Here is a 14,038-nt window from a genome sequence, read left to right on the forward strand (position 1 = left end):
GAGTCACTTATAGCGATGGGCACCTAGCTAGAAAATAGCAGAGTCAGCACTGAATCCATGTGTGTGCTATTGTGAGACCTATGTTCTTCTCAACCCTTCCAACAATGGCTTACTCAACGCCTGCAGGAAACAACAAAGGCTCTGCAATGATGTGAAGGAGAGTCACTTTCTGAATAGCTGCAAATTCAGATACAAGCCTCCTCTTCCTTTGAGATTTTTACTCTGTTCCCACTCTACTTTCTAGGGCTGTTTATGTTCCTGGAATCAGATCTGAGTACAGTAGCACAATGTGGACATAAGATGTCCCCTGATAGCCTTTCACTAAGCAAAAATTCTCTTAAAAACAGAAGTGGAAATATCAAAGCATGAAGTGTTTTTAGGTTTCTTAAATCTATAATACATAAAGAAAAGTTCAACTGATGTTTTTACCCTAAGTTATAAGGAACAGGAAAAAAAAAAAAAAAACAGGATGTCTGAGTTGGAAGGAATTGAAAATTCTTCTAGCCTCATATCTCTTCCCTTTTTCTCTTCTGCAGCTTATGACCACAGCCCTACTACCCGTCCCGCAGTTTCTGCTTGAACTGACAGGACAGTCTGTTATCTCTGGGCTGTTTAAAATGAGGGTCTTCCCTGAACCTTTAGGTCTCATGCACCTGTGCTCACCACATCACCTTAAGCAAGTTTCTTCACTCCAGTCAGCTTCAGGGTCTTCCCCTGCAATATGAGTATAAATCACCAAATTGTTGTGTGGCGGCTTAAGTAATATAACCTGACATAGCAGCATTATTCACAATAGCTAAAAGATGGGAGAAACCCAATTATTGATCGACAGATAAATGGATAAACAAAATGTATATACATGCAATGAAACATTATTCAGTCTTAAAAAGGAAAGAAATTCTGACACATGATACAATATGGATGAACCTGGAGAACATTACACTAAATGAAATAAACCAGTCATTAAAAGACAGATACTTCACGATCCCATTTACACGAGGCAACTAGAGTAGTCAAATTTATCGAGACAGAAAATAAAATGGTGGTTTCCAGGGACTGAGGGGAGGGGGAAATGGGGAGTTGTTTAATGAGTACAGAGTTTCGGTTTGGGATGATGCAAAAGTTCTGGAGATGGGTAGTGGTGACGGTTGCACACAATGTGAGTGTACTTAATGCCACTATGCACTTAAAAACGGTGAAGATAGTAACTTTTATGTTCTGTCTGTCTTATCACAATTAATAATAATAATATGCCCTGAAAATATCTCTAGCTCTGTGACAAGACAGATGATGCTCAATAAATGTCAATTCCCTTCTCAACACTCACTGGTGTGATATCTGCCTTGAGGTCATGTGGAATAAGTATCTCATCCCCAGGTGTTAGAAGAATATCAGTCCTCACGTGAAAAGGAATTCGTTTCTGGAAGCAGGAAGCAGATGGTGGGAGGGAGAGCGCCGGGCACTCGTGTCTGCATCCGGACCTCCTCAAGAGCAGCTTCCAGACGCACACACAGCACCTAGGTGTGCGGCAATGACCAGCGTCAAACAAGCAGCGCCGACTCCTCCGTCTTGTCGCTAAGGGAGCGCGCCCCCAGGACCGCCTGCAGCCCAGCTTCCACTCCGGCCCGGCCTCCTAGAATCCCGAAGAGGTATAAAAAGCCTCCGAAGCCTCCCCCAGCCGACTCCGCCTCCCTCCTCCTCCGCGGCCCCGCCCCTTCGACTCTCCGCTGCTCCTCAAACAAGCAGCGCCGACTCCTCCGTCTTGTCGCTAAGGGAGCGCGCCCCCAGGACCGCCTGCCGCCGAGCTTCCACTCCGGCCCGGCCTCCTAGAATCCCGAAGAGGTATAAAAAGCCTCCGAAGCCTCCCCCAGCCGACTCCGCCTCCCTACTCCTCCGCGGCCCCGCCCCTTCGACTCTCCGCTGCTCCTCCCGCTGCTCCTCCCGCTGCTCCTCCCACCCTCCTCTTCTCTCACACTTGCCTCTTAGAGGAAACTGAAAGTGAAATAGACAGCCGCTGACCGCGCTGGGTCCCCTGATAAGGTGAGTGAGCCCCGCTAAACCAAGGTTCCCCTGCCCTCCCTAGGGGACCTGTCTCCCCTCCCCAGATTTAAAGAGCCCCTTCCAGCCAGTCACCAGCCCTAGAGCCTTCGGTCCCGCTTGCCCCTTCTCCGCAGCAGGGCTTGCTCAGTCCCAAGCCCAGTAGTTCTTCCTGCGCTGGCCTTTCTACCTAGGAGAAGGGTGCGCTGGGAAGGTGACAGTCACCGGGAAGGGGCTCGGGCTGCCCTGATGCTGGCGCCGGAGCTGAAACTGTAACCAAGCCCCGAGGGCGGCCCAGGGACCCCGGTGTGGGAGAGGTCTGCAATCCTTGAGACCTTTACTCCTATAAGCCCCCTGTAGAGATGAAGTGGGCAGGCTGTTAAGGATGTTCCACTAGAAATTCATTCGGCTTCAACACTGCTCTATATACTCCAGGGAAAGTGAAAGCAGGAACTAGGTTTGGAGTAGCTCAGAGAAGAGCCTACGGAGTGCTTGCCACACATTCATTTGTGTGTGTATGTGTGTGTGCATACGTATATGCTCATATATGAATATATTTATACTTGTATGTAAGAATATATCATAATAAATATAAATTTTCATATATAAGAGTATCTTTGTATGTATATACACCTGACTTACACCATTATTGTAAAGATTAATGAAGATGTACCCAAAGCATGTAGCATGTTCTCTGGCACATGGAAGGTGCATGGTAGATGGTCACTACTATTATAATTATCTTAGTAACGTGGAGACCTGGTTGAATGAGAACAGCGAAGATGGATGGGAAAAGCCTGGCACTGAGGGTTTAAGCAGAAATGGACATGATGAAAGTAGAATTTACAGCTTTATCTTTGAGGTTCTCGCCAATTTTCCCTGTCATTTTTGTGGACTCAGTTTGTCCTCCTGTCTGGCTGGATCAATGGAGAAGTGCTTGTTATTGAGGTCGATGTTCTTGTCCCTCCAATTTACTTTCCTTCATGTTTTCATTTGCATCACTTGTTTTTCTCATGCAAACCTTCTCATTTCCTCTTTTCCTTTTCTTCTCTCTCCACCAGACCCCCCTAAGGTCTCCACTGTGCTGCTTCACAAGGACATTGCCCTATGGCCTCAGCAATGCCCCTGGCAATGATGTGGGAGGAGGCCACGTGCCCTGTCTGCCTGGATCCCATGGTGGAGCCTGTAAGCATCGAATGCGGCCACAGCTTCTGCCGCGAATGCATCTCTCAGGTCGGGAAGGATGGGGGCAAGAACTGTCCTGTGTGCCGGCACCGTTTTCTGCTCAAGAACCTCCGGCCCAATCGGCAGCTAGCAAACATGGTGGACAACCTTAGACAAATCAGCCAGGAAGCCAAGGATGACACACAGGGGGAGCAGTGTGGGGTGCATGGAGAGAAACTGCACCTGTTCTGTGAGAAAGATGGGAAGGCTCTCTGCTGGGTGTGTGTCCAATCCCGAAAACACCGTGACCACCCTATGATCCCTATTGAGGAGGCTGCTCAGGAGTACCAGGTGAGGCCTTAGCACAGAGACATGAGCGGAAAGAAAGAAAATGGGCCCTGATGAGTGCTTTGCTCCCCAGAGCTGCAGATGGGAGTTGAGGGGTTGTAGTAAGGAGGGGTGTCTCCCTCCTTCTGTGTCTAACATAAGGGGAGAATTGCAGGCTAAACAGAACCTTCACATTTGCCCACTCCTGGGGAATGAGAAAATGCTGCAAGGATCACCTCACCTTACTTCTTGGACAGGTTGGGGATTAAACTGCTATCTTTTTTTTCAGGAGAAGCTCCAAGTGGCATTACAGAAACTGAGAGAAGAGCAGAAGGTGGCTGAGAAGTTGGAAGTGGATGTAGCAACAAATAGAGCAGCCTGGAAGGCAAGATCCATGTCCTGAAGGGGATCTTAGATTGGAAGGCGGGGCAGGGTTGAGAGTGCTGAACTCAAGACAGCCCTAACCATAGCTGTCTGCAGAGTGATAGAATTGCTGTCTCTCACTCTCCAAGAACCTCTAGGTCTCCAGATAGAGGGGAATAAAAAGGATGGAGACTCAAAAGAGAGTTCCCAGTCAGGCACAAAGATCAAGAATCAGAGGAGAAGGTGCTGAGAGGGCCAAGCTATACCCTAAAGCTCCCTGCTCCTCTCAGCTCAGTCTTGGGGGACAACAGCATCAGTACCTTGGTGTCTGGAACAGATGTGTCCCAGAAGAGAAGCCCAACTGCAAGGCCTTTCAGGAAATAAGGGCCATGAAGAACAGACTTATGGGAGCCATCATGGCCTGAGGTATAAAAAACAGTCTGATCACATGGTTGCTTGACATTGCCCAGATCACTGGTCCAAAGTGTAATGGAGAACTGAAGCTTGATCTGCACTCACAGTTTGCCTGTAGAGGTGAGGCATGTCAGGGATTAGAGAGGAGTGGAAGGAGTTCATGTCCAGAGATCCCAGAAAAGGGAGATTTGAGATTGGGATCAGGTGAGTCAAGCTGTGGTGGCAGAAGGGGTCAATCTGTGTCATTGGTAACCTTCCAGTTACTAGCAGGAAAGGACAAGTAAAGGATGTCCCAAAGCTACCCTTTCCCCAGGGCTTAGTAATGGTATTGTGAGCCTGCCTTTGTGAGGTTGTTGGGAGTGGGAACAGATGTTACACTCTCTCAGTAACTCATCGAGACGTGAAGACAAAGGGACACACTTGGGCGATGATGCATTTTGGAAGAGGTTGAGGCAAGTCTCTGATGCCACAGGTTCATGCATCTGTGGTTGTAGGCCATCCACATTCTGACCCCCACACACGAATCTCATTCCTCCCTCAGTCTGAGAAATCACCCCCCTCCCTCCCCAGCAAAATGGTGTGTGTGTGTGTGTGTGTGTGTGTGTGTGTGTGTGTGTGTGTGTTTATTCCTAGTCAGCACCAGAGTTGTGAGTCTCCAGGGAATAGGAATAGGTACCAACACTCCCAGCCACAAAGCCTGGGAGATTTTCATAAAAACTACCTCTCTATTTCCTTCAACACCAAAGAGGAAGGTTGAGGCACACAAATCGAGGATTCATGCAGAGTTTGTGCAGCAGAAAAACTTCCTGGCTGAAGAGGAACAGAGGCAGCTACAGCAGCTGGAGAAGGATGAGAGGGAACAGCTGAGAATCCTGGGGGAGACAGAGGCTGAGCTAGCCCAGCAGAGCCAGGCCCTGCAGGAGCTGATCTCAGAGCTGGAGCGGAGGAGTCGGGGCTCAGCACTGGAGCTGCTGCAGGTAAGACAAAGAGAGAGGCCCCCCTGTGAGACTCGGGGAGTAACTAGAAAAAGCCAGAGCTATCTGGAATATTCTTAACTAAACTGGAATTCGGACCCATGAATGGCTTGCATTCAAGGCAAAGATGGGTACAGATTCAGGAGAGACTATTCCATTCAGCAATTAACAGAAGTGGACATCCCTGGTCAGTGGCTGCTCTAACACTTACCAAGTGTGGAACTTTGAGAAAGTTCCTTAATCTTTCTGAGCACTGGATTTTCATGTTAAGTGGATATTACAATACTACATATCCCAAAGGATTTCTATGAGGATTAAATGAGAAAATCCACTGAGGCTCTTAGATGCGTGTCTAGACATGGGGAGGTTTTAATAAATGTAATATCACTAAAAACATTGAACTGACACAGTAGAGACAGTAGCCCAGTCCCAGCCCTGCCACCAACTCTCTCTGTAACTCTAGGTTAAGTAATTTTCCTTTCCTAGACCTAATTTCTCCACTCATGAAACAAGGAGGGCGTGGACTAAATAACAAAGGTTCCCCAAACTTAAGTCATAAATGTATCTTCTTTACACTTTCTGCCACTTCTGTGAACGACCTAAATGATTTTAACATGTTATTTTTCTTTAAATTGTCTCATTCTTTCCCCTGCATAAATTTAGTTTAGAAGGAAATTTTTCCAAGACAATACTAGCGAAGAATCATGGGCTGATGTGTCACTGATTTTTTCTAATTTATTTCATAACAATAATAATAATAACTGCAAATTCATAAATGGCACATATTACATGCTGGGCATTCAGATGAGTGTTACTATTATCTACATTTTATAGATGAGAAAACTAAGGCACAGAGATGTTAAGAGACTTAGTGAAAGAATTAAAGCTAGATAACTTGACTAAGTTCACCCAAAGAGTAAGAGGTAAAGTAAGTATATAACTTGAAAAAAAATCATTGATGTATGTCCTACTTAGAACCACCTTGCATTATTTTCCCAGTGAGACATATGTTTGCTTTACTTTGGGGACACTGTGGACTGGATGGCCTCAGTAGTCCCTTCTGCACTAACATTCTGCAGTTCTTTCCCCACACCTTTTTACTCTCTCTCAGTCAGATGTAGTCATGAGGTTACTTCTTTCTGATTAGTGCAAAAATCTGATTGTATTGACTTAGCGGGCTCTCAACTGCCTGACATTGAACTGGGCTTTCTAATGCACTTTTGAGTGGGCCTAGGAGCCTGCCAGTTCTCATCCCAAACCTTGCAACAGAATGTTCTCGGGTGATTTGATGTCACCTACAGGAGGGGGCAACACTAACTACAGCATAGCACAGAGCTTTAACTAGCCAACCCTTCTTCCTGAAACGACTCAAACCCACAAATGAGAGAGAGCAGTTTCTGGCCATCCTAACCCGGCCATTCTCTCCCCGCAGCTGTCTCTGGGCTTTGGCCAGGCTGGGATATTTGCCCTCGTCCACACTCCTCCCTCCACTTCGCTACCCTCAAGAATCTGGTCTTTCTCATTTGTTTTCTGAGTCAGAGTCCTTAAATTGATCCTTCCGTAGCTATAGGTCATGCCATGCTGGTTTTCTGGTTACCCCACAAGCAGCCACACATCCTTTATGCTCCAAGCTGGTCCAGAAGAATGGGGCAGAGCAGCGCCCCAGGGACCACAGGGTGGCATCACATCACCCACAGGACTGACAGTGGCAAACCAACAAATCCAGAACTTACTCTCTGTCTCTTTTCTCCTCAGGAAGTGAGAATTGTCCTGGAAAGGTAAGGAGAGGGGGGTGGCAGGAAGCATATATACCCCATGAAAAAGGTTACTGAGTTAGAAATGCATGCACTGAAGTTTTCTCCATCCACCTCTCTATTCTCAAAGACCTAAACCTCTGTAAAATATTTCTGGTCTCAGAAGGCTAATAAAAGAACATTTCTATTGGTGAATCACCCAAAGTAATTGGACTATAACGTCTTCACACAATAAAGCCCTGACAAACAGGGAAATTCTGAGAAGTTCTGAGTCTACATCCTGTCCCCATGCTGCAGAGGCTCATGTAACCAGGAACTCCTGGATAGGAACTAAACATACATTTTTTGCCTCTCACCCCCCACCCTCAGAAACCTGAACTGTTTGTAATTTTCGTGTTGAGTTAAATTATCAGAGTTCTTCACAAAAGAGGTCATGGTGTTAGGGCTTAGGCTAGGAGGTAGGGGTGGGAAATTAGGGGTCTTAAACTCTCTTTCCCCCAGGAGTGAGGCCTGGAACTTGAAGAAGCTGGATATTGTCTCCCCAGACGTGAGGAATGTGTGCCATGTGCCGGGGCTGAAGAAGATGCTGAGGACATGTGGAGGTGAGGCAAGCTCTAGGCGTGTGGGACTGGAGCAGAAGCTCATAAGCATGGTCAGAGAGGGTTTCAGGGTCAGGGAGAATGGAGCATGGAGGAGAGACGGCAGGTCAGAGTAGGTGGGGCAGAGACAGAGGTAGAGAAAGTGGTTCCCTGAAAGGTCAGGGCAAGGGCCAGAGCTGGCTGGGGGTCATTTCCTCACATGGTGAGGCTTAGGGTCACCTCCTCATCCTCCCCCTGGAGTTTATACAAATCCCCCACTATAGGCACACAGACTCGCCACACACAGGCCTGACTATGGTCCTCTTCCTGCAGTACACATCACTCTGGATCCAGACACAGCCAATCCATGGCTCATCCTTTCAGAGGATCGGAGACAAGTGAGGCTTGGAGACACCCAGCAAAAGCTGCCTGTAAATGAAGAGAGATTTGATAATTATCCCATGGTCCTAGGTGTGCAACGCTTCAACTCTGGAAAATTTTACTGGGAGGTAGATGTGACAGGAAAGGAGGCCTGGGACCTGGGGGTTTGTAGAGACTCTGTGCAGAGGAAAGGGCATTTTTCGCTCAGCCCCAAGAGTGGCTTCTGGACAATTTGGATGTGGAACAAACAAAATTATCAGGCTGGCACCTTGCCCCAGACTCCCCTCCACCTTCAGGTACCTCCATGCCAAGTTGGGATCTTCCTGGACTGTGAGGCTGGCACTGTCTCCTTTTACAATGTCACTGACCACGGCTCCCTCATCTATGCCTTCTCTGAATGTGCCTTCACTGAACCTCTGCGGCCCTTCTTCAATCCTGGTTTTGATGACAGAGGAAGAAACGGAGCCCCTCTGACCCTCTGTCCGCTAAAGATGGGATGGTAGGGACCCAATGATTATTCGTGGCTCTCTCTGGACACTGCCACCTCCTCCCTGTCCATACCCTTCTCAGTCACTGACCTTGCCTCTTCTTTCCATGAACTCTGAACTACCTTTGTCTCTGCAGAGGTGTCAGGATCCCAGCAAGCAGGCTTTAGCAGGAAGGTCACTGCAGGTCAACATCGAATGACCTTCAACATCAATATTTGTCCCCTAGATTGCTCTATTAATCCCTCCAGTGGAGCAGACTCCTCAGATTTGACCCAAACTCATCTGGATCAACCAAAAAACATGTTTCTATCTTCTTTATGTGACTTAGGTTTTGTTTCCCCCTTGCCACCTTGAGGCTATTGCCTTTTGTCAGATCTCTATTATATCTTGCATGGTTTGCAAAAAGGCTTTCTAAAATAATTGTGCCTCAATCTGCACCATTCAGTCCTTGTTCCTTAAGCCTGAAGTACTTGACAACTCTGAACATGATTAATATTGTTGTATCTTTAATATTGCACATGTTTTTTCCTGCCTGGACTGCCCTTCCCTCTTGTACATCTGGAATATTTTGTCTTGGACTGTAAGACCCAGGTCAAGAATCTCTTCTGTAACTCCTCATAGCAGCTACTGTGGTGACAGAAGGTCATTTGAGGCTCTGACCACTGCCCGAGAGGACATTACCTCCTCATAACTAGGGAACTCCTGGTTTTGAAAGACAGAGTTCTCCTGGGGCTGGTATAGCTCTCTGGACCTCTGCATCTCTGACCCTCACAGACCTGAGATGGCTTCTGTCCATGTTCTCAGTAGGTTGAGTGGTGACAGCGTCAAAGTACCTGGAGCTCTCTGTACATGGAGGGTCAAGGCTGGGGTGCCCCCTGCTTTCAGTGTTCTTCCCTGCAAATGGCAAACTCCTACTCCCCCTGAAACATCTGATTTTAATATTTCTCTCTGAAATGCCCCTTTCTTGGGCATATTTTTCTGACCTTTTAAGAAGAATAAATGTTGCCTCTACTAAGGAGTAGCAGAGAAGGGGTGCATACGCAGTGGGTGTGACCACACCCCCAGTTGTGGGGGAGGGGTTTTGAGCCTGGAGAAGTGTGTGTCTGTGTCAGCAGGTGAGCCCATGAGAACCAGGAAGAAAAGGCCATTTGTCTTCCAGAAGGTACTGCTGCAGAGGTTAAAGTATCCTGTCAGCCAAGGTGAGAGGAGACTCTGTGGAGGTGAGAAGAGAACACTGCAGCAGAGAGTGATGGTGAAGTGTGGGTTCCATCTCCTTCCGTCTGTAACTAGCCTCCCTCCTCTCAAACTCCTGCCCCCAGCCTCACATCTCCTGCTTGAATGGTTTGGTGTTAGAAAGAAGAGTGTGAAAGGGTGTGAAAAATCCAAACAAAGGAATCATCTAAGTCCCTGGGCTCAGCCGCTAACGAGACCCCTCAAGCATCTGCAGCTCGGGCTGTTCCTCAGGGCCAGGAGGAGGAGGGGCTCAGCCGCTAACGAGACCCCTCAAGCATCTGCAGCTCGGGCTGTTCCTCAGGGCCAGGGGTCTTGGGATGGGAGGACAGAGAGGAGAAGAGCAGGAGCCACCCCAGGGTCAAATTGCATCTCTGGGAAGGGAAGGGCCCAAGCACCTGACAGCCACTGCAGAAATCCAGGAGGGTGGGGGCTGAGCGTGGTCTCGGGTCAGAAGAAAAGGATGGGACATGGGCTCCTTCTAGTGTGTCCCCACACGGGAGTTGTGACAGATTCCTTCTCTTCCTTCTGTTGCCTTCTCTCAAATGCAGAGCATCCTTCTTTGTTTCCACTTCCTCCCTCTGTTCTCTCTGATAGAAGAAACCATTCTTTCTGCCCTCACCCCTTCCCTTTCCTTCCAGATTCAAATCCCTCAGCCCTGGATGGTTCTGCCTCATCCCACCTACCTCTGAACTGCTCCCCAGTCAGTGGGTTCTATGGTTGCTCTCTGCCTCCCTCCTCACCCCTGTGCCCACAGACTTCTCAACCCACTTTGTTCTTGGCCCCACTTTTGACCAAGATCTGAGATGGCTGCTGGTAGATTCTGTCAAGGTCCCCCCATGGGATAAAGGGCAGAGCCTGGAAGCCTGTGAAGCTGGTCTCCCTGGATCTCCTACAGGAATTGTCCAACCTGGTGAGGGACTGCAGGTGGGGAGGGTTAAGGTACAGATGGGGATGGAAGTAGTTAGTGTCTTCCCAGGGGATTGTGAGTCCCTGCAGCATGTGACCCTGGGTGCTTCTTGGTAGATGAAATTTCCTCCCTACTGCAGTTCCTAAAAGCCATGGATTGGGGCTGGAGCTCTCCCCAATCATATCCTGATCATTATAGAGTGGGAGCATAATGGGGCATTTCAGATACTGCAGACCTGTCAGTGTGAGGCACACCTGTCCAAAGAGACAGAATGTGGCCACATCCTCTCTAAGCTTCCATCTGATTCTGCCTTGGGAACTATTTCAGTAGAGAGAAGTGTCCAGTACCTGTTCAGTGTCAGTCCGTCAGTCCCTGGATCTGAAAAGCCCACAGCCCTCCCCAGGCCTCTGTGTCTGTAGGGAAAGCCCCAGCAACAGGGAGCAGCAGCCACATGAAGAGCCAGTTCCACCCTGTGGAGAGAAAGGATCCTAAGTCCCGTGGTCATGTTGTCTGAGAAGGGGGTGGATGCTACAGCTTGACCTTGCATCCCCTGTGCCTAGCACAGCGCAGGGGCAGAGCAGGTTCTCAGGAAATAGTTGTTGGAATGTGTACTGGAGTCCAGCTGAAAATCTTACTTGGGCTGATGATGGGAGAGGTTCATACTTCAGTCTGTGTAAGACCAAATGTTTACACTGACTGCACTTTCAGGAGAAGTGACTGATAGAGCAGTCTGGTCAAAAAACATTTCCCACTGCATTTACAAGGTGTGGTGATCTTCCTTTCCTTCCCTACTTTTGGACTCTGAAAGCCTTCAATGTTCTTTGGAAATTCAAGAGGAGATAGGATCTCCAAGAGGGAACCCCAATAGAGCCATACTGGTTTTCTTGATGATATAGCATATGTTCGGCTTTTTACATTTTCTTATTGACATAAACGTGTGTTCAGAAAAGTGCACATAATGTGCAAATCGATTATTCTTTTTGTAACAAATTCAAGACACTCCTGTAATAGAATCTATATCCAGAACCACAACATTACCAGCACCCCAGCAGATCCAATTCAAGTCACAACCCACAAAGGTAATCACTATCCTCACATATACAGCATAGATTTATTTTGATTTTTTGAAACCTATATAAATGGAATTATATAGAACCTATTATTTTATGCCTAGCTTCATTTTTCCTTCATAATGTTCATAACTCAATATTATGTTTGTAAGATTCATCCTTATTATTTCTTATAATTGCAATTCATTTATTCTCATCGCTATTTCATATTTCATCATTTGAATGTACTACAATTTACTTATCCATTCTATTGTTAATGACATTTAGGTCATTTCCAGCTATTGAGGCTATTAAAAATATAAATAATATATTTGTTTTATAAATATATATACATATTTATGAAAATAATATAAAATATAGAGCTATCTCTTACACCATCTTTAAGATCATGGTGAACATTGTCAGTCAGAGCTTCTGCAAAATCTTACAAAATGTGTTTCCACTAAATCAACACTACCCAACAGTCTGGACCGCACATATGTACTGTATAGAATATCCTTGTATATCTTTTGGCGTATGTGTGTGTGTATACTCTACATGTACACATTGAGGGATAGATATCTAGAAGTATAATTGTTTTGGTCTATTATGCTTTTGAATGAGTTTTCATTTTAGGTGAAACATGAAAGAAGTAACTGTATTTTAATCCAGACTCTATGGAAGATCATACTGGTACTTGATCCTTCATCTTCTCCTTCTCACGCACAGGTTTTCACTCAACACCCCCCATACCTGCCACATCATAGTCACCAGCTTCTCTCTTGCATCACTAAAGGTGAAGCAAAGGTCATCCTCATTCTTTCCAAAGCGATCACAATGACAGGGAACTAGAAGCAGTAGAGAGGGAGTCTAGAGAAACTTGCTACTACCTTAACTTTGTTGCATTTATTTTTTAATATATAAGTAGAGAAAAAGCTGGTATTTGCGACTACCATGGTGTTTAGTTCTTTGCTAGAGACTCATCTGGATTTAGCAGATGATTAGTAAAAATCTATGGAGGAAACTGGGGAGACACCTTGCCTGAGGTCATGAACACAAGGGAGTAAAGAAGTTCTTAAAGAAGTTTGGCTCAGAATGGATTAAAGACAACTATAAGACATGAAACCATAAGACTTCTAAAAGAAAACATAGGAAAACTTTGGCATTGGTCTTGGCCATGATTTTTTATATATGATACCAAAAGGCACAAGCAACAAAAGCAAAAATAAATGAGTGGGACTACATTAAACTAAAAAGCTTCTGCACTGCAAAGAAAACAATCAACAAAATGAAAAGACAACCTACAGAATGGGAGAGAATATTTGCAAACCATATATCTGATAAGGGGTTAATATTTAAAATATATAAGGAACTCATAGAACTCAATAGCACAAAAACAAATAACTGGATTTAGAAATGGACAAATGACCTAAATAGACTTTTTTCCAAAGAAGACATACAAATGGCCAACAGGTCCATTAAAAGGTGTTTGACATCACTATTAATCAGAGAAATGCAAATCAAAACCACAATGAGATACCACCTCACACCTATTGGAATGACTATCATCAAAAGGATGAAAGAAAGGGAGAAAAGGGAACCCTTATACACTCTTGGTAGAATGTAAACTGGTACAGCCACTATGGAATACAGTATAAAGGTTTCTCAAAAAATTAAAAATAGAATTACATATAATCCAGCAGTCCCACTTCTGGGTATATATTCAAAATCAGGATATCAAAGAGGTATCTGCATTTCCATGTTCATTGCAACACTATTCACAATAGCCAAAACACAGAAACAACCTGAGTATCTGTAGAATGAATGGCCGAAAGAAATGTTTTGGAATATTATGCAGGCATAAAAAAGAAAGGAATCCTGCCATTTACAACAGCATGGATAACCCTCAAGGGCATTATGCTAAGGGAAATAAGTCAGTCAAGAGAAAGACAAATCACTGTGATCTCACTTATATGTGTAATCCAAAAAAGTCAAACTCATAGAAAGAGAGTAGAATGGTGGCTGCCAGGACATAGGGGTGGGGAAAGTGAGGAAATGTTGGTCAAAGGGTGCAAACTTTCAGTTATAAGATGGATAAGGTCTGGAAATTTAATGGACAGTATGATTACTATAGTTAACAATACTGTACTCATACTGGACACTTGAAATTTGCTGAGAGTAGATCTTAAATGTTCTCACCACACCAAGAAAGAAGGCAACAATGTGAGGTAATGGAAGTGTCCACTAACTCGATTGTGGTCATCATTGTATAATATACAAGGGTACTTCAAAAAGTTTGTGGAAAAGTGGAATTAAAAGATAATAGAGAGGAGTTCTAAGATGGTGATGGGTCTGGAGCGGCCGTGACA

At 45.7% G+C, this 14,038-nt stretch overlaps 1 protein-coding gene across 1 annotated transcript; it reads left to right on the plus strand.

Annotated features, from left to right (window-relative positions):
* The first annotated feature begins 3,144 nt into the window (after nucleotides 1-3,144).
* On the plus strand, nucleotides 3,145-9,509 carry TRIM21 (tripartite motif containing 21). The gene is made up of 6 exons (XM_008588904.1): nucleotides 3,145-3,552; nucleotides 3,818-3,913; nucleotides 5,052-5,282; nucleotides 7,035-7,057; nucleotides 7,535-7,635; nucleotides 7,945-9,509. The coding sequence occupies exons 1-6, from the start codon at nucleotides 3,145-3,147 to the stop codon at nucleotides 8,493-8,495; spliced, it is 1,410 nt and encodes a 469-aa protein (XP_008587126.1). The 3' UTR covers nucleotides 8,496-9,509.
* The last annotated feature ends 4,529 nt before the right edge of the window (nucleotides 9,510-14,038 follow it).

The sequence above is a fragment of the Galeopterus variegatus genome, unplaced genomic scaffold (assembly GCF_000696425.1).
Source record: "Galeopterus variegatus unplaced genomic scaffold, G_variegatus-3.0.2 Scaffold5097, whole genome shotgun sequence".
In the NCBI taxonomy this organism is placed as follows: Eukaryota; Metazoa; Chordata; class Mammalia; order Dermoptera; family Cynocephalidae; genus Galeopterus; species Galeopterus variegatus.

Excerpts from the sequence above, each read along its gene's own strand:
- TRIM21 (XM_008588904.1), top strand. The coding sequence starts at position 3,145 with ATGGCCTCAGCAATGCCCCTGGCAATGATGTGGGAGGAGGCCACGTGC. Across the intron at positions 5,283-7,034 it reads CAGCACTGGAGCTGCTGCAG|GAAGTGAGAATTGTCCTGGA; the intron begins GTAAGACAAAGA and ends TTTTCTCCTCAG. Across the intron at positions 7,058-7,534 it reads GTGAGAATTGTCCTGGAAAG|GAGTGAGGCCTGGAACTTGA; the intron begins GTAAGGAGAGGG and ends TCTTTCCCCCAG.